At 46.8% G+C, this 19,861-nt stretch overlaps 1 protein-coding gene across 8 annotated transcripts in view; it reads right to left on the bottom strand.

Moving 5' to 3' along the window:
* Positions 1-19,861, bottom strand: part of LOC134447774 (cytosolic carboxypeptidase 4) — a 178,094-nt gene that overhangs the window by 102,996 nt on the left and 55,237 nt on the right. For all 8 annotated transcript variants that reach the window (XM_063197411.1, XM_063197409.1, XM_063197410.1 and 5 more), the window contains 5 exons: positions 17,186-17,394; positions 16,161-16,329; positions 14,734-14,804; positions 13,455-13,571; positions 1,999-2,261 (listed from right to left, as the gene is read on the bottom strand). In XM_063197411.1, coding sequence (XP_063053481.1) covers positions 1,999-2,261; positions 13,455-13,571; positions 14,734-14,804; positions 16,161-16,329; positions 17,186-17,394 — 829 coding nt within the window. The remainder of the gene's footprint in view (positions 1-1,998; positions 2,262-13,454; positions 13,572-14,733; positions 14,805-16,160; positions 16,330-17,185; positions 17,395-19,861) is intronic.

Raw genomic sequence — 19,861 nt, forward strand, 5'->3', positions numbered from 1 at the left:
CAACCTCCACTGTTTGCCAGCCAGGAAGCGGATGCCACCTGTCCGTCTGCTCTTGCGTATGCCCGCCGCTGCCGCCGCACTTGGGCCCAGGCTCGCACTGTGCTCCTGAAGTCTGGAACCAGCTACGCCGTCGGTGCCAACCGACGGAGGACCCCAGCACCTACTTACCGGGTTGGTCAGAAGGTCTGGCTGTCTGCCCGGGATCTGCCGCTGCGGGTTGAATCACGAAAGCTGGCCCCTCGCTTCATTGGTCCTTTTCCTGTGCAGAAAGTCATCAGTCCAACGGCGGTCCGACTTCAGTTGCCCGCTTCCATGCGGGTCCACCCCACCTTCCACGTCTCCAAGGTCAAGCCGGTCCATGAAAGTCCCCTGGTCCCTGCAGCTCCGGCGCCACCTCCTCCGCGCCTCGTAGATGGCGGTCCTGTCTTCACCGTCCGGCGGCTGCTCCGCTCTAGGCGAAGGGGTAGGGGTCTCCAGTACCTCGTTGACTGGGAGGGTTATGGTCCGGAGGAGAGGACCTGGATCCCGGCCAGGAGGATAGTGGACCAGACCCTCATCACTGACTTCCACCGACTACATCCTGATCAGCCTGCAATCCGTAGGGGCCGTCCCAGGGGGGTCCCTAGCCATCCTGCCCGACCAGCTTCCTGTCCTGTGCCTGACCCTGCTCCTGTCTCAGTACCTGTCCTGTCTCCCGACCGTGACCCTCCAGCTCCTTCTGAGGATGAGGATGTTCACTCTGACCGCTCGGAGGAGTTCTGACCCGCCGCCTGCTCCCCTCCACCCTCCCGGCATGGTGTTGTTCTTGGGACTTCTGGGGCCGTCCCTTAGGGGGGGGGTCCTGTCATGAGCACTCTCTCCCCTGGGTAACAACCTTAATTGCATTCAATTCTCTGCCACTCTGCTCACTCTCTCCCTACTCTGCCTAACGAGCTCCACCTGGCTCCGCCCTGCTCTGCTCTTGCTACCTGGCCAGCTGCGCTGCATTTCCCACTCACCTTCCTCACCTTTCCCCACTCTGCTCTAATTACTCTGCCAGCTGCACTGCATTTCTCCACTAACCTCTCCCAGTATATATAGCCCTGTTTTTCAGCCAAGCCCTGTCAGATCGTCTTCAAACCCGGACCAGTAACCTGCCTGTCTACGCTCTGACTCCTGTCTGATTCCGATCCTCTTGACTGCCTCCCTGTTCTACTGCCCCGACTATCCCGACCTGCCTTCTGGACCTCGACTACTCTCTGATCTTCAGCCCCTCCGGTAACTCGATTCTGCCTTCTGTCTCTCACCACGATTATTGCCTAGCCCTGGTCTGTACTTCTGCCTGCCATTCATATTGCTTTTTGTGTGTGTGTTCCCCCAGTTCTCCGACCACCAGATGAGCGAGCCCAGACGATTCACCACCCTCAGCCCGACACGCCGCTCGATCACTGGGGGACACACACACTAGGCACTTTGGACTGGAAACCCCCGGACACTTGGTGAGCCCCAGGTAACCCACAGGACCCTGAACAACCCCAGAGCCCCAAGCACCCCTGGAACCCCTGACACCCCTGGCACTCCTAGCACCCCTGGAACCGGCACCCCCAAGACCTCACGATCATCTCACTCCTCTTCCCCCCCGAAACCTTCAATAAAGAACTCTGAATTTGAACTTGCGCTCTTGGGTCCTCTTCTGTCCGTGACAAAGATGATATGGCCAAAGCAAGAGCAGAATTACAAATGCACGGCCATGGAAGTGTGTGTTTTTAGACCAAACCTGCGATGTTGTTTTTCCATCAAAATGTTTTCAGTCAATTGGTAATAAAGTGACACTTTATAAATATAAAGATTATTAATAAAGTGACAGAATATATTTTGCCACCTTCTGAAGGTCATATGTCATACAGTAGTTTGTTTTTTTTTGTTGCAAATTTTGCTTCCAACCTGTAGTTCGCTCGAACATGTACAGTAAATAACTCCAGTGGTGCTTTAACCACAGTGAACACACACCACCTATACCTAAGGCAGTGACTGTGGAGGTCCTTGGCCTTCATGTCCTGCTGCTCTCCGTCCTCCTCCGGTGTGCTGTGGCCATTGGAGAGGGAGGAGGATGTGTGGCCTTTGCAACCAGTGAAGTGTGGGGAGCCCCTGGATATCCTGGAGGAGCGTCTTCGCGATCCGGATTTTGACGTTCTCGATCTCGTCCACCTATCGTCCGAGTCACCATTCAGCAGACTGTCCTCGTCAGAACTCTCCTCAGACTCCGAGCATGAGTCCAGCTCCTGTAAGATATCACCACCATGACTTTATTTCTCCAGGCAAGACCCTGGGACATTCATCTCTGGGAATACCAGTGGGTTTTGGACCTAGCGGACAAAGCAGAAGCATTACTCTGACCAGAGGGTTGCAGGGCGTAAATCCATCCAGAAGTGGAATCAAAGAGCATGGTACTGTTCCCACACACTGCTCCCTGGGCACAGTCATGGTTGCCCCTCTGCTCATTTGTGTGATGATGGGTAAAGAACTGAGATGTACAATTCCCCACTGAGGAGTCCAAAAAGGAATTAAACTTTAAAAATGTCAACTTTAAACTTTAGTCACGTACCAGGGTGTGCTAACTCTGAGGGAAAAAAACATGGCTTTGATATACTAGGAGAGTGAATCAATAGGCCTATTGCTTTTATTACACGAGTTACCACTGTTTCATTGTAAACTTATTATGGTCAGTCACTAAACTTGTTACTCTGAGTACTCCCCAGTTCAGACCCAAACACAGATATGGTCTCCAAATTCTTTAACTCGCATTACAGTTTTTTGAGTGTCATTTGTCAATATGGAGAATGGTTTAGGTTGCTGTTTGGAATGTAACTCTGCCTGCATCTCAATGCACCTCAACCACAGCTACAGTAGTGGATCTATAGCCTGTTGTCATTATGTCTGTAACAGAATTAGACTTTGTTGTCTATGTCTCTCTTTACTTTTGACATAAGGGAAACACACACCTATCAGATGGCTGTTGTTCTTTTCACGTGTTAGAGATATGAAAAGGTCTCAATTTCTGAGTGCAGGCTGCTGTATTTAATTCAATGGATCTATATTGTGGCCAAGGTAACATTTGAACTATGCTTTACATTGATCCCCACTGATACACTGATACACCCAGAGTTGAAGCAAATAAATCTACAATTCACTCATTTGAAGACATCCATCGTGTTTTCTCATTCATAGCACTTCAAAATGGGCATTTCCGTTGTTTCCAAATAAGGATGTCTTAATTCACTAACTACAATGTGTATTACTAAATCATACACAAGACTGAGACCTGGATAGCAATCAGTGTTTCTAGCATCAGATGTCCAAATCGGTAACACTAACAGCAACATTGAACCAAAGGTTAAAACAGTTTAGAGTTCTGATTTGGAAATAGCACAAGTCTTCTTTTTTAGTACGACCAATCAAGGCCAAAAGAGCTTTGACTAGCAGTTGTTGGGGAACGGGCTTGTGTTTTCTCTTATCAGGCCATGAGAGCAAGCAGAGGAAGTGGGAACAAAATTGGCACCAAACATCAGTCACACGCATCCAATTTCTCGTCCCTTCCCAAACATCACTCATTCACTCTTCAATGCCACCCCCAACCGCTTTCTTCCAAGATCCAGACGGAAAGTAAAGTGCCCAGTTTTGCCCACATTCTAGCGACATCAAACAGGTGATGGTGCCTTTGATATTGAAAGCAGATTATGTCCTCCAATTACGTGAGTCTGGCAGACTGAACATGCGGGGGACATCAGGCCCAGTGGAGACCGCAAGACCGTGCAAGCAGCTCTACAGCGACAGCAATTTGGCCTCAGGCTGTACGCCAGAGGGACGAGACTGGACATGAAGGTCAAGGAAGAAGGCGAGAAAAAAAAAAACGAGCCAGCCTTCTAAGTAACTGGGGTTTGATGTGAGGAGAATGGACTCTATTTCCATATGTGACACAGAGGAATGGAATGGTGAGAGTACAGTACAGACCAAAAAAAATATCTAATAGACTCAGCAGGGGGTCTTCCACATTGATATTCATGACAACACCAGTTACTGTAGCTCTCTGCACTAGCTCTCTGCACTAGCTCTCTGCACTAGCTCTCTGCACTAGCTCTCTGCACTAGCTCTCTGCACTAGCTCTCTGCACTAGCTCTCTGCACTAGCTCTCTGCACTAGCTCTCTGCACTAGCTCTCTGCACTAGCTCTCTGCACTAGCTCTCTGCACACGCTCTCTGCACACGCTCTCTGCACACGCTCTCTGCACTAGCTCTCTGCACTAGCTCTCTGCACTAGCTTCAGCATGACGACCTTGCTTAAACATGCCACAGAAATACACGTTTGGAGCAGCATGCACAGAGAGAGCATACAAATAAACACTCTATCATTACACCAGGCACAATGCATCACAGCAGTGGTGCCTGTGGTAACTGGCTAACAGAGTTATATTGCCAATAGTTGACAATAGCTCTAATGTGGCTTAATGTGACATTGGATTCAAACAGCTAAAAATACTGTACTGTAAATAAACTGATCTTCATTGACACTCGAGTTCCAAACCTCCAGGTACTGACAACCACATGTCACAACTGTGCAAGAATAATTTTGTCCTGATGTGTGACTGATGAGTTAATATCACCAATCAGCCATGAAAACCAGCACACTATCAGTCCTCATTCACAGCCAGTAACATCAGACACTCATCGTTTGTAAGCAAAAGTTCCGATTGAATTTCCCATGCAGACATCTCGGAAGCAAACTGGAAAAGAAGTTTGCTCTTTTCAAAGCACAACTTTATCAAAGTGAATTTGTAATAGCTTTTAACTAAGTCACAGTACTTGTTTTTCACTCCTCCACGATTAGAATTTCACATTTTGGACAGAGGAAAATATACATGAGTCTGGAAAATGTCTATGAATATCAATTCATGAAAATGCAACAAGCTCTGCAGTGTAGGTAATGTAAAAAGTAAGAGAAAATATCATTCAGACCAGAATTTCGGAAAGAATACCTCAATTAAGAAAAGAACAGAAACCCATACGGAATAACTTCAGAAGCCATTACAAACACAAGCACGGTTTTGTATGTACTGTACTGGAGTGAACAGACTCTGAACGGAATCCAGTTCACTAACAAGCTAGCTTTTATAAAGCAAGGTCAGGTTGATAGACAATAGATAGAAATTAACATCCAGACATCAAATAGTAAATGGCAATTAATGCTTTTTTGGGGGGTAGCTATTTTTCCTTTATCAGGATGGTACGGTGAAGAGTGGAACAGGAAATGAGTGGGAGAGAGAGACGGGGGAGGCACAGGAAACAACCTCGGCCTGGAATCAAACCCGGTTCCCTGGGGTAAAAGTGCCCTGGCATTTGAGCCACAGCTGGCCTGAGCGAATACCACAATTTTTAATGAGAGAGCAACACATGTTGTGACATACAGTATACACTACACTAACTGGCAGTGTACAGATGTATACAGCTTAGTTTTGTAAGAATACTAATCACCAGCAGAAAAGGCCCATATGAGAGCATGGCTGAATTGAAAGACATTTTCCAGAACTGTCATTAATATCAGGAAAAAACCCTCCTGTAGCTTGAGAAAAGACTACAGTGGTTAAGCTGGCAATTTGTCATATGGTCAAACACAATTTGTTTCAGATTTTTATATTGCTCAAGATGTAATAGTAGTACGTCTAGGTCACTGTATACACATACACATGGCACACTTTTTGTTCAAACAAAAAAAGCTATGCAGGCTAACTACTATACAAAAAAATGAATTGATGGCAGGCCAGATTTGGCCCCCGGGTCGCTAATTGCCTACCCCTGATCTAAACCATAAGTTTAAGGCACAACTGGGCTGACCTCTGCCTGCCTCTACTTGGAGCCTGCGCTTTACTGGTTGGGGTGAAGGTTCTGAAGCAAGGCAAGGCAGCATTAACTGGTCCCTCTGTATCATCCATTTCTCCTTTGCTTCTTTTTTTCTGTGTTTTCTCTTTTTTTTGGGGGGGGGGGGCATCTTCCCCAGAGTGAGGCTGTAACGTGGCGAGCAAAGCCTTACGATCAAAGGCAGGACCTAACGAGTCTGCAGGCTCGGAGTACTCCAGGGAGGACAGAGAGAGAGGAGCACCATCAGCCACACACCCATCCACCCACACCCACACCCACGCCTGTCCTCCATTCCTCCCCTCCCCCTCCCTCCTCCCCCCCCCCCCTTCTCTCCTCATCTCCATTCGCCCCACCCAACGTTCTTCTTCCTCTTCCTTCATCCTCCTCTTTTTCTTCCTCCCCCACATAACCTCCTCACTCCTCCCTGCAACCACCACAACCGCCCCCACCTCCCCCACCCCCACCCCCAGCCCTCACTGGTCCCCAGGCAGCGCGGTGCCCTCCACTGGGTAGAGCACGTATCAAATCTCCCCGTCTTCTCGTGGCTTATGGCACTCGTCGGAGCCGAATCATAACACACACACTCCAATGTGTGTGACCGTCACGGCAGATGCACTTCACCACCGTTTAGCACGAGCTCTGAATACCGAGCAGCTCTCCATTTCTCTCTCTCTCTCTCTCTCTCTCTCTCTCTCTCTCTCTCTCTCTCTCTGTGATATGTGGGACTAGGACAGGATGAAATTATCATCTATGATTTGTCAGGTCATGGCAATTCAGGCACTACCTCCTCACTTCCTTTTTCCTCTCCTCCACAAAATGGAGTGAGCGTGTCACACGGGAGCGCCTTGCCTCGGAGTCAAAGCAGGACACACTTCACAAACGGTCACTCATTCACTACAGTGTAGCCTGGCTGGCTGTCAGTCCGAGCTCATAGCTGGAGGTAGGTCGGGGCAAACCTTAAGCGTAAAATGTCAAGAGCTTCAACCAATGAGAGACCACTGATTCTGAAGGTGCATGCATAGCTTCGGATTTTCATATTTCAATTTCATATTCCATTTCATGTTTCGCTATTTCTGATTTGTCAAACAAAGGAGTTGTACAGGCTGATTTCATGGAAAAAAAAGAAATCAACATAGCTGTCATAGGCAATGTGGTCAGTCCTAGGCTACATATAATGTTATGTTGGGTGTGAGTTACAAAACGCAATGCTCTATTTGCTATACAGGTCATGGTGCCTAAGTGAATATTTTGGATGTGGCCGAACTGTCACAGCAGTTCTTGGAGTATACTCAATACACCATTACTTCCCAGCACTACAGTCAAGAGACTATACAGTGATAATCATCTGAAGGAGTCCTTATCAAGAAGCTGAAGTTGGCCTACTACAATGTACATGCAGCAGCTTTGCAGCAGAGTCAGTGAAAAAAGGAAAAAAAGAACAACAGCCATTGCCAAGGTCACAAGACGCCCAATCGGTGAGTGATTTGCTTTTGAAGACTGCAAACTACAGCATTCTGCCCATGTCACTCCCTTCCTGAGATGTTTGACTTGTCAAGACCAGACAAGCAGAAAGACAGAGGACAAGGCAACTATAGCCTCGTAAACCAGACTCCTTTGTCAACAATAGCACATTGCAGATTGACAGGTCGAAAACCGTGCCAAGCCAGAATAACTGGGTCGTTTTCAGATCTTCAGAACCAGGTGTTGAAAGGAAAATCTTGTGGCTAAGTGACGTTGACTACAGCCTGACCTAAACGTTTGGGCTGGGGCCAAGTTGGCCAACAAGGGTTGGTGTTAAGGAATTTTTGGAAGGAAGATTATACGATTGTAAGCAAGTATATTCTACAACAGAAACAAACCATTTCCAACCTGAGGCCCACTCAACATTTTCACAAATGTTCGGGGCCCACCTCTGGCCTGACAATACAACTCTAATGAATATTCAACAGCAATACACACACACACACACACATATCATTTTGATTTTTAGAAAAGGATTTCAAGACCCACTTGGAATACCTTCAGGGCCCACAGTTTGCCAATCATTGTTCTACAGTATGGCCCTGGTAGCACAAAAGACTCAATACCAGTGGTGTAGTCTACGTAGAATGCGGGTATACGGAGTATACCCACTTCTAAATTTCAGGGATTTCAGTATACCCACTTAAAATTGATTGATCCATTGTTTTGAATGGCATAAATATATACAGTATACCCACTTCAAAAAAATCTCACATATACAGTATACCCACCATAAAAAGTAGACCACAGATGGCCTTGCTTATTGATTGGTGCGGTAAAGAGTCCCAGAAAGGGAGTAAACGATGTCAGTGGAAGCACAATACAAAGAGTAGTAGTGAGTCTGATTTACAAGGTTAAGAACGCTATCTTATGTGTGCACCACACACTTTTTTCCTTCCCTTTATCTTTATTTCGTTTGTTCATTCACAGAACCCTCTTTGCCATGCTTTGCGGTTAGAGTAGAGGTATGGGGAGTGCCTGGAAACCTGAAGTAAAAATTGCTCAATTTACTGGCTGTGGCGTACCCAAATCACCGGATCAATGGGAGCTGACAGTAAATTAATTGAGGGAAGGAGGTATTTTTTTGTCCAGAGATCTGTTCGTCTTGTGATGTCATTTAAATTAAAAGAGAATGAGAAAGGGAATAGAATAGGATACCTAGGGGAGCAAGAAGGTGTGTGTGTGTGTGTGTGTGTGTGTGTGTGTGTGTGTGTGTGTGTGTGTGTGTGTGTGTGTGTGTGTGTGTGTGTGTGTGTGTGTGTGTGTGTGTGTGTGTGTGTGTGTTTGTGTGTGTGAGTCTGTGTGTGTGTGTGAGTCTGTGTGTGTGTACGCGCGTGTGTGTGTGTATGAGAGTGTGTGTGTGTGTGTGTGCGTGCGTATATGGGGGGGGTGGGGGAGGACAGCAGAAAGATAGAGAGAGTCGAGCTGAAAGAGAGAGACAGCGTACTGGGCTGGGCTGACATATTCATTCCACTCACCTAATCAGGCTAAAGGCCTTAGAGAAGGTTTGACTGCCGGGCCTCTTAAAGCTAGCTCTCTCACTGGCAGCCATTCCACAAGGACCCCCATTAACCGCATCAGGGAACAAACACTGAGTAACGCCAATTCAGTTATGCACCGACACTGACACAAGGCTATCGCTGAGACAGACACACTCCAGCACAGCGCTGACACTGTGCCGATACAGGCAGGGCCACAGGCAGCTTTGCCTAGGCCAGGACAATGTCCACTACAAGGGTCCCCCACCCAATACGCAATATTGACAGCTCAATGCTGGACATCCCCCCCCCTCTCTCTCCCTGGGCTCGGGACAAGTGACCTGTTTGCCCCCCCCCCCCCCCCCCCGATTCCCTGGATACAGTGCACATGGCGTCGTCAAACACGAGGCCATATGGACTCGGATAGATGTGCACCACACCAGCACATTCACTGACGCCCATCGACCCTAATGGACTCCATTTATGGACTGTAGTTATGCAGCACTCGCTCATATAGTACTCAGCTGAGTAGACTACCTATAGAGCCTTACGTCTTAATGCATCACAAGTGCTTTCCCTCTCCCACTCACAGTCTTTGATCTCTCTGTCACACACATCTCTCTCTCTCTCTCTCTCTCTCTCTCTCTCTCTCTCCATCGCTGTCTTTCACTCACTCTCACTCATTGTCTTACACACACACACACACACACACACATACACACACACACACACACACACACACACACAGACACACACACACACACACACACCAAAGGGAAAAGGCTGCCATGCAATGATGTGTCGACCAGCACATTGAGAGAAGTCTGGAGTTCAGAGTAACTGTTCTCAGGCCGACGAGAGCGGTGGCGGTGTCCGTTACTGCACCAGTTACGTTCAGCATTAAAATGCTTGTCTGCTAATCACCTGCGTTCATACCAGGCACTGAAATTTTCCATATGTGACCATTTCTGACACGGATGAACCTGCTGCAGTCCACATTGTCGTCACGGTTTGTAGAGAAAAGAAACAAGTATTTTTTTGCGACCTATCTTTCAGGTTCCCGAACGCTCAGACTTGCAGTCTGAATACACCGGCCGGTTTGGGATTAGGTGCGGGAATGGGGACTGGCATGCATATTTCTTTATCCACCCCAACTCACAGAATATGTTTTTGCACAATTACCTTTCTATTTTTTTCATTAGTTTTTATTTTTCTCCTCCCTGACTATTACCTGTGTTATATGTGTCGTGAAATTACCACGTGGGCATTATGTGTATCTATGTAAGCTACTTGACACCTGAATTTCCCTGTGGGGATCAATAAAGTTACTCTACTCTACTCTACTACTCTACTCTTTGTTTCCCCGTCAGCCTGAACGTCCCCAGTGTATCTGACTCAAGGACACTTCAGTCAGTCAGGTCACTCCACCGTCACTCAGGAGAGGCTGCAGCTCAAACAAAGCACATTAAATATGACCTTTAATGCTTCATTGCCTCTGTTTCCTGTTGCAGAGCTGCTGCACAATTTCACTCTTTCACATCAAATGCAAAGTAAAGGACTTGAAGTCACTCTTGAGACATCATTCCCACAAGATCCTTTCAGATGGGCGTATGGACCTCTTGAAAATATTATGCAGTATATTGGTATCGGCAGATTTGAGGCACGAAAAAATTGGCTCAAAACACATATTTGCAGATGGGGGGCACTGAGTGTATTTCGATCTTAACCTTTACTGCGAAATGGCGTTAATACATCTTCATAAGATGTATCACACTCTTAGGTCTTCTCAGCCTCCCTGACAGGAATTACATGTGACACCTAAAGCTAACATCAGTCCCATTCCAATGTGTCTCCCATGCATGGCTGTGCTTGTGAGCTTCCTCTGTCAGTCTCCCCATCAAGAGCTGTGAAAATGGAAATGAAGAGGGCGGACATAGTGTCCCACTGTCTACTTTATCAAAAGTATGACTTCCCTCAGATTTCACAGATGATAAAGCTGGAAATCACACACGTACGCACACATGCACACACACACACACACACACACACACACCCTCAAACACACACACACACACACACACACACACACACACACACACACACACACACACACACACACACACACACACACACACACACACACACACACACACACACACACACACACACACACACACACACAGATACAAGAAGAAGATTTATGACATCATGATATCTCAGTCCCAGGCACTTGAGACACTCTTTCATTGTCTTCATCCAGGGATCTTGAACATACCCATGAACATTCTAAGTGCCTATTTAGGGCCTGGTAAAGTCCTTTTAGGAGTACCATCAGAAATATGTGATTACAATACCGTATGTACAATATTCTACATAGAATATAGAATATGATTACATAAGGACTTGATGAGATTTTTAACACAGACTTCTATGGGATCTGTATGGGAGTGTTTGAGGAAAATTCTAGAAGAACTGGGGGAAAATCCTTACTACTCAAACAGATTTTCCCTTTCCGTTCCCCAAGAAGACTACGCAACTGTACATTACAAAGGAGTGACTTGTGAAAATCAGTATGAATTTTTACATCGTCTCCACTGGGGTTTTTTTGTGCAGGGGGTGAGATAAATACAATGGCTTAAAACTGCAATGAGACAAGTGAGCTTGACATCCTGAGCTGGGTGATCGCTAGTCCATATCATCTCTCCTGCTACAGTACGCTACGCTGTGCGCCGTGGGGGTTTGGAATAAATATAAGTGGCCGATAATGGGAGGGAGACAGCTGCACGCTAATCCTGTGGTAATAGGACTAGGGTGGAATTAACAAGTCTGCCCGCCAGTCGAAATGGCAAACACAGGTGTGTGTGTGTGTGTGTGTGTGTGTGTGTGCGTGTGTGTGTGTGTGTGTGTGTGTGTGTGTGTGTGTGTGTGTGTGTGTGTGTGTGTGTGTGTGTGTGTGTGTGTGTGTGTGGGGCTGTGTGCGCGTGTGTGTGTGTGTGTGTGTGGGGCTGTGTGCGCGCGCGCGTGTGTGTGTGTTTGTGTGCGTGTGTGCGTGTGTGTGTGTGCGCGCGCGCGTGTGTGTGTGCATGTGCATGTGCGAGAGAGAGAGAGAGAGAGAGAGAGAGAGAGAGAGAGATCGGCTGATTTTATGCCAGTGTGTGTGTGCGTGCGTGCGTGCGTGCGTGCGTGCGTGCGTGTGTGTGTGTGTGTGTGTGTGACCACATCCTTATTTGTGTGTGTTTGTCCAAATGAGGGGAATGAGGGGGAGAGTGGGCGGAAGGGGGGCTAGGGGGGGTGATGCAGATGTCCTGGTATGACACCGCCGTGCCTGGCCCTTACTGAGCGGACTATGTACCTCCCCTGGTGGCATTTGGAGAAGGAGGTGGGTAGACTGTCAATCTAAAAATCCCACCTCCCTTCCTCCCTCCCTCCCTCCACCTAAACCACCCAAAAAGACCGCCGGCGGAATCTTAAACAAGGAGAGAGATTAGGACCTCCCTGCCTCAAGTTATAAACAGCACATCATTTTTTCCCCTCTCTATAATGCAATCTGAGGCAGAGAGGAATGGGGTTTTATTTATCTAACATAAGATACGGATAAAATAAATCTCTCTCTGTGCCACAACGGCACTGCTGAACTTGAAAACTGAAATTGCACACAGAGACAGGACTAGGGGAACAGGAGGCTAGCACTAGAGCACGTACCACAGTATGGCACTCTAGTTAGTCTGTTTATGTTTCTGGACACATTGCTGAGGTAAAGGCTGGACTGGAAGGATCATGTAAAGCAAACACTACCGAGTAGTCCATTGGTGAGCATTTTAACAGGGACAGCTTAAAGGGAATTGGGAAATTTATTTTCAAAAAATGCTTCTAGCAGAATACTATGACAAAGGTCAGGTAGAGGAGACGCAGCACACATGCACACACACGCACACGCACGGATGCAAGCATGCGCACAGCGAGGGAGACAGCTGTACCTGAAACTAGTAGCTAGCTAGAGACGGAGAGAGAGAGAGAGAGAGAGAGAGAGAGAGAGAGAGAGAGAGAGAGAGAGAGAGAGAGAGAGAGAGAGAGAGAGAGAGAGAGAGAGAGAGAGAGAAAGAAACACAGAGAGAGAAACAGAAAGAGACAGATATAGAGAAGGGGAGGGAGAGAGACAGACAGACAGAGAGACAGAGTGATAGAGAGAGAGAGAGACAGCGAGAAAGAGACAGAGGGGTCCAGATGTGGTAGTTGAGCTTGGGGTTGTGCTTGGGGTTGGTACAGCATACATAACTAAAACAACAAAGCATTTTGCACATGCTTGAACACACACACACACACACACACACACACACACACACACACACACACACACACACACACACACACACACACACACACACACACACACACACACACACACACACACACACACACACACACACACACACACACACACACATTTAAATTCATACCACCCCCCACGCCCCCACATATAATTAATACACACACACACACACACACACACACACACACACACACACACACACACACACACACACACACACACACACACACTCACCTGAAAGTCATGGTGGAGCTCGGGGCAGAGGCGTACGTACTGGCCCAGCTGTTCGAGGGGCCTGTCGGGTTGGGGCCGTTGCCTGAGGGACTCCAGGTCTGTCTCCAGGTCGTCCTCCTGCCGAGAAGCGAGACACACACACACATATTGCACAAAGAAAACCAGCTGGCTTGTGTGTGTGTGTGTGTGTGTGTGTGTGTGTGTGTGTGTGTGTGTGTGTGTGTGTGTGTGTGTGTGTGTGTGTGTGTGTGTGTGTGTGTGTGTGTGTGTGTGTGTGTGTGTGTGTGTGTGTGTGTGTGTGTGTGTGTGTGTGTGTGTGTGTGTGTGTGTGTGTGCGTGTGGAGGGGCGGGTGTGTGTTTGGGAGGGCAGGTGTGTGTGTGTGTGTGTGTGTGTGTGTGTGTGTGTGTGTGTGTGTGTGTGTGTGTGTGTGTGTGTGTGTGTGTGTGTGTGTGTGTGTGCATGTATGTGCCCGTGTGCATGCGTGCGTGCTGCACTAGGTGTGTGTGCATATGCATGCATGTGTGCAGGGCCGCTGACAGCTTTTCACGGGACCAGGACAAAGTGCTCTGAAAGGGCCCCAAAATCCAATATATTCAATGTAATGAGGATCCAATTCTGCCCCCCCCCTCACCCTAGGCCTGGGACAAAAGACCCCTTTATCCCCATGTCGGCATCCCTGCTTGTGTGGTATTAATCAGTAAATGTCACATTTGAGATATCACTTACCCCACAAAGAAGCTATTTCTTGTGGTATAAATTTTCTCTTTGTTATTTTCCTTTAATGCATAATGGGTTTGCCATTTGCATTAAACTGAACTGGACAAAATGAGAAATACAAAGAGACTAAACGAAAAAAGATTAAAGGGAGAAAAGCTATTGATGACTAGGGCCGTGCCAAAGACTGAAAGCTATAAAATATTCTCTCTCCCTCTCTCTTCCTCTGTACCTCTATTTGTGTGTGTTTATTTGCATCCACGTTAAACTATTCACTAGGTATACGCACATTTCAATAATGTGTGTGTGTGTGTGTGTGTGTGTGAAAATATGTTTGGGTTTGTGTGTGTGCATACGAATGTGCTTGCATGTATGCGTGCGTGCGTGCGTGCATGCGTGCATGCGTGCATGCGTGCATACGTGCGTGCGTGTGCGTGTACGTGCACGTGTGTGTGTGTCTATTATGCATGTGCTGTGTGTGTGTGTGTGTGTGTGTGTGTGTATTATTCGTGTGCTGTGTGTGTGCACATGCGTGTGCTGCATGTGCATCTGTTTATCACTCACGTAGTCTTTGTTGTCTGCATCTTCATTTTCGTCATCATTGTCATCGTCGCTGTCATCTTCAAAGGTATCACCTTACAGAGGGAGTCAGAGGATATGAGGGGAGCGCGTAAATGTCAAGGCAGCTAGTGCTTAGGTATGTCGGATCAAACAACAGGAGCGCGCCTGGCCCTCCCCAGCGCCTGTTCTTTTCTGATATTTACACTTTTTCTTATGTGTCACTTGTCAAGTTGTTTCAGGTTCCGAAATCTTTGGGGGGTGGGGGGTGGGTGGGAGGAAAGGACAAAAATAAGCGCTCAAAAAAATAATAATAATACAATCTGTCGGAAGCCAAATGCAAAACTTTTCCATTAAGGTGAGATAAGATAATCCTCCCACTTCCATTTTAAAAAATGTCACAAAGACATGAAAAGCAATAATTGTTTTGAACCTCGGAACGGGTGCAGATTAAAATGTACTTGACTTGGAATTGTTGTTGGGAGACCGATGAACTTTCAAGTCTCTTTGAAATGACAGCACAAATGTGAAATTATTTATTGTGGATGCGCTTCTCACTAGATAATTAAGGAAAAAAAAGCGAACCCTTATCCCCGATCCTTGTCAGGCTGTCCAATAGGCTCCAATGAAATTGTCCACCCACGTCAATACTGACGCCAACACAAAATGAACCATCCCATAAATTGAAAAAAAGAAAATCGGCAAGGATAACACCAACAATGTCGGCAACAAAGAGCTCAGTGGCAGAGCTCATTGTCACAACTGTTCACACAACACACACGTCGCCCAAGGATACGGTGCCGCAGATAAAGGGCTTTCACGGCCTCCATGTTGTGTTTAGTCAATGGCTTATTGACAGGTGAGTTTGACTGGACTGCTGGCAGAGTAGAGGCCAGGAAGGGCCCGGCAGGAGGCTTTGGAGAATCACTGAGGGGGTCGAAGAAGGATGAGACTGGGCTTAGCCACACGAGTCTCCCTAACTGAAATCCAAAACCAAGACTCGCTCGCTCCAGCCCACTGCTACCATAGATTTTAAAGGTTGTCTGGCCTGTACCTAAAATGCAGTACACACATTTCCATCATATTGCCATTGCAGTTTTCCCTGCAAATCTCATTGATTGATGAGGTGAGAGGAATACTTTATGTGCAGTGATTTTTTTTTGCATTTTGCTTTTCATGCATTACTTTTGTCTCATTTCTGGTATGGCTTGTTCATCTTCAACAGTAGTCTTAAGTGGGACAATCTCAATGTTTGATGACACATGGGAGACATATTGTATGCAAGTGATTCTGGTGACACATCACTGTGATTATGTTCTTGGGTTTGCTCATTTTTGTTCAAAGTCTTCACATCTGTTGAAATTAAAGCAATGCTAAGTATGTTTTCCTCCTTGGTGTTCCATTACCAGAGACTTTCCAGAGGATAAAGTTACCTTGACTTGTGGGGACGTCCCAGGGGTTGGGTGGTTCACCGGGCAGAGGGAAGGTGTACACACTCTGGTCTGAGGACAGTGAGAGGGGGCACTTGGGGTAGCATTTCCTCATCAGCTGCACCGCTGGCTCCACCAGACACTCCAGTGATCCTCTGGTAAACATGCAGGTCTACATCGTACCATGTCCGACAAGGAGGCAAATAAAAATACATCAATTAGCCAAAGTACTGTGGAGCACTGACTCATACTAGCACACAGAACAGATACTATGCTTTCAGCATTCACATTTCCATCCAGTCACTGCCATTCATATTAGTAACGTGTGTTTATACGGTAGCCCATCACTGGTCATTTAAGGCTGTCAGTATCAACAACTAAAACACATTTAGCGTTTTTTCCCCATTATCTATGTGTTTGATTTACATAATAAAACATATTTCAATATGCAGTTGAATGAAGACCCAGTTGCACTGATGTGTTGGTATCCACCTCACTACTGGCATGATCATTGACAGCACCTGTGTGGTCAGATAGAGGAGCTCAATGCCACCAGGGCGCTCCTGTCAGTGTCAACACTTAAAGGGATATTCCAAGTTCTCCCATGGCATATTTGCTTGATTTGGATTAAAAAACATGCTTTCCCCCATGGGACACCTCATAGAACCACCCTTGTAGAACATTCTAAGGCTTCCCTTGAAGTATAATTGTATAAAATAAATGAAACTGCTCATGTGATAACATCTGAATGTTACACTCCACCAATATGTCTGAAACATAGACAAATTGCATAGTGTGTATTTTTACACACTACCTATCTGCATTTTTTTGGCATTGATAACATTTGGCTACCTTCGAGAAAAAAAACGCCGTTCATAGGGCCCTCAAATCTTGTCATTAAGGATACGGAGGGGGTCGGCAAATCTCGTCAATTAGGATACGGAAGGGGGGTTTTCAAAACTCGTCATTATGGGGGAAAGAGTTAAACAGGGAGTTCAATGAACTAAGAAGCAGCATGATCAATGCACCTGTGTGGTCTGATAGAGGAGCTCGATGCCGCCGTCTGCCACCAGGGCGCTCCTGCCCAGGCTGATGCGGGTGGCACGGTCCAGGCAGTGCAGCAGGGCCCTCTGGATGTGGACGTACTCCCGCTCGGTGTCATTGTTGTGCCAGTCTGCAAACAGCTTGAGCAGGCCCGAGATGTACCCTTTGGATACAGCTGCCCTGCAGTTCACCTCTGGGATGGATGGAGAGAACACAATAAAAGATAGAGATAAATAAACTTTTAAAAAGAAGTCTGTTTGAAAGATGGGAAAAAAGGCTGTTTTCAAAGCCGACAAGCGGGATATAAACGGAGGCAGGGTGGGTTTTTTTTCTGGTGGAGATATATTTACTGTCAAAGTGAAGAGATACTGCATCTTAAGTTTGGATGGACTTCAAAGTTTCAGGGGAAAAGAAAGGAAAGGTATGGCAAGGGCTTACTGTAATGTACACGGACCTAACAAGTACCTGCTCCATGGGAACAGTTTTCCTTGATGGGTTTCCGCCATAGTTTTGAAGCTGTGTTTGCCTACCAAGTGCAGCTATGAACTTTAATACCCTTGAGTATGCATACCCTGTATAAGGTCTATGACAGCTGTTATTTTGCATCCAGTGTCTTATGAACAGAGTATATTTTTCCCTCTTCTTTCTTGAACAGCTCGACAAAAAAATGTGTAAACAATAGTGGTATTGCATTACGGCAGGTGTGTGTGTGTCTCTGTGTGTCTGTGTGTTTGTGAGTGTGTACGTGTGTGTTTGTGTTTGTGTGTGTTTGTGTTTGTGTGTGTGCGTGTGCGTGTGTGCGTGTGTTTGTGCGTGTGCGTGCGTGCGCGGACGGGTGTACGGGCGTGCGGACGTGCGGGCGAGCGTGTGTGCGTGCGTGGCATTCGCATTCGACCGAGAAGCTCTCTCCTAATTTGCATGGGATGCATCGGAGAGTGTTTAAAAAATGAGCAATGTAATAAGTGCACGCATCAGCCCCTGCAAACAATCAGCAGAGTGGAGCCGAGCAGAACAGAACAGAGAGAGGGAGAGATTAAAACAACACTGGAGAGCCCTCCTGCCGGGTATGATGATCTAGCTGAACAAACTGTGAGAAGTGGAGGGGGTTGCCACCAAGGTGGCGGGAGGAGAGGGGAGGGGGATGGAGGGGGGATGGGGGTTCAGGACAGTTCATGGGGCCCCGGAGCTTCACCGGGGCCCACGGAGGGCTATTACACAATTACAGAGTGAGGCCCAAAATTGTTTTCTTTCAGGGAGTCCATTATTTTTGAGGCCCTGGAGAAGTGTAGCAGAGTCCATTGCCAAGAAAATGGTTCTCAGAAAGATTGGGTCCTCTGTTTGGCACATCGAAGAAGAATGTCATGTCCACCTGAAACATGGGCTCTCGCCAGTGAAATAAAATGGCCCTCGGCCCACTAGGTCAGTCCAAGACTGGAGCCATAGTTACCGTCAGCAGTCGCTAAGGAAGAGCCATGGTGACAGCAAAAGTGCTTGCTTAATAAAACGTAACTGTTAGGTCATGGGGCAAGGCGACATTTAACCTCGTTGGAAATGATTAGGGTACGGTACATTGTAATGGTGACTGGTGCTGATGAGGTCCAAAAAAAGTCTCTCAAATTGTGCGCATTTTAAGCTGAAGGACCTGAAGCACAATTGGGCACAGGAAACAGCCTGCCTCTCCTACAATAAGATACTTACGTCCTGGTCCTAGTGCAGTGCATCAGCCAGTCCAAGTCATGTCAACCCAAGGTCAGGTCAACTCCTCTCCTATTAGTTCCTCCTGTCATGACCATGCGGTGTCCCAGCTGCTACACTTGGGCTGCTTCGGCTGAGTTATCGTGACACTCCCGATTGCACATCTGCTCTTGCAGTCATATTAACTGAGTAAGCGTCGCGTAATATGCGATACTGCTGGTTGGCATTAACATAATGGGATTCAGATAAACTTTGTAAATGACACAACAGAACACATTTAATACACGGCACTCGTTTGTCAAGATGTCCCTTGAGATTTACTGGTAATTGGCATAAGCACAGTGACAATTTGTGGTGTTCAAATGCTGGTACACTAAGCAATACAATAAGCACTGTACAAGTCTATAGCTCTGTGTGCAATAATAAAATAACTTGATTGCTTTGTAAGGGTGTGGGTAGGATATGAAATTTGTCACAGGCTGACAGACAACACCGGCCAACCTTGTCCTGACTGTTTTATTTTATTTTATTAAAAAAAGCCCAAACCGACGCCATATCAGGTAGATAGAGAAATATATTGGCCTTTTGAGAAACACTTTTAAGGTGGGTGTCAGTGGGATGTCAAATAGTATATTTTTAGCAAGGCGTTCCTGAACATTTTCATGGTTTACAACACATCTTGAAGAGGGTGTGAAAAGAAGAGGAGCATTGAGTGTGTGGTCTCCCCTTGCCTTCCCTTTGAGAGTGTTTTGATATACGATTCAGCCGACTGTCAGATGTTTACTGTAAAGTTCCCGCAGTTAAACAACAAGCACGACAGCAACAGCAGCAAACAAAAAAATAAAAGAATATGTCTTCTTGCCTCAGTGAACAGCGGGAGGGAGGGAGGGAGGGGCTGGGTTGCTGCATTCAATTTGAAATAGTCCTGTTTAATCTCTGAGCACAAAAAAAGTTTCTTGTTATCA

The sequence above is a fragment of the Engraulis encrasicolus genome, chromosome 4, assembly GCF_034702125.1.
Source record: "Engraulis encrasicolus isolate BLACKSEA-1 chromosome 4, IST_EnEncr_1.0, whole genome shotgun sequence".
Lineage (NCBI taxonomy): Eukaryota > Metazoa > Chordata > Actinopteri > Clupeiformes > Engraulidae > Engraulis > Engraulis encrasicolus.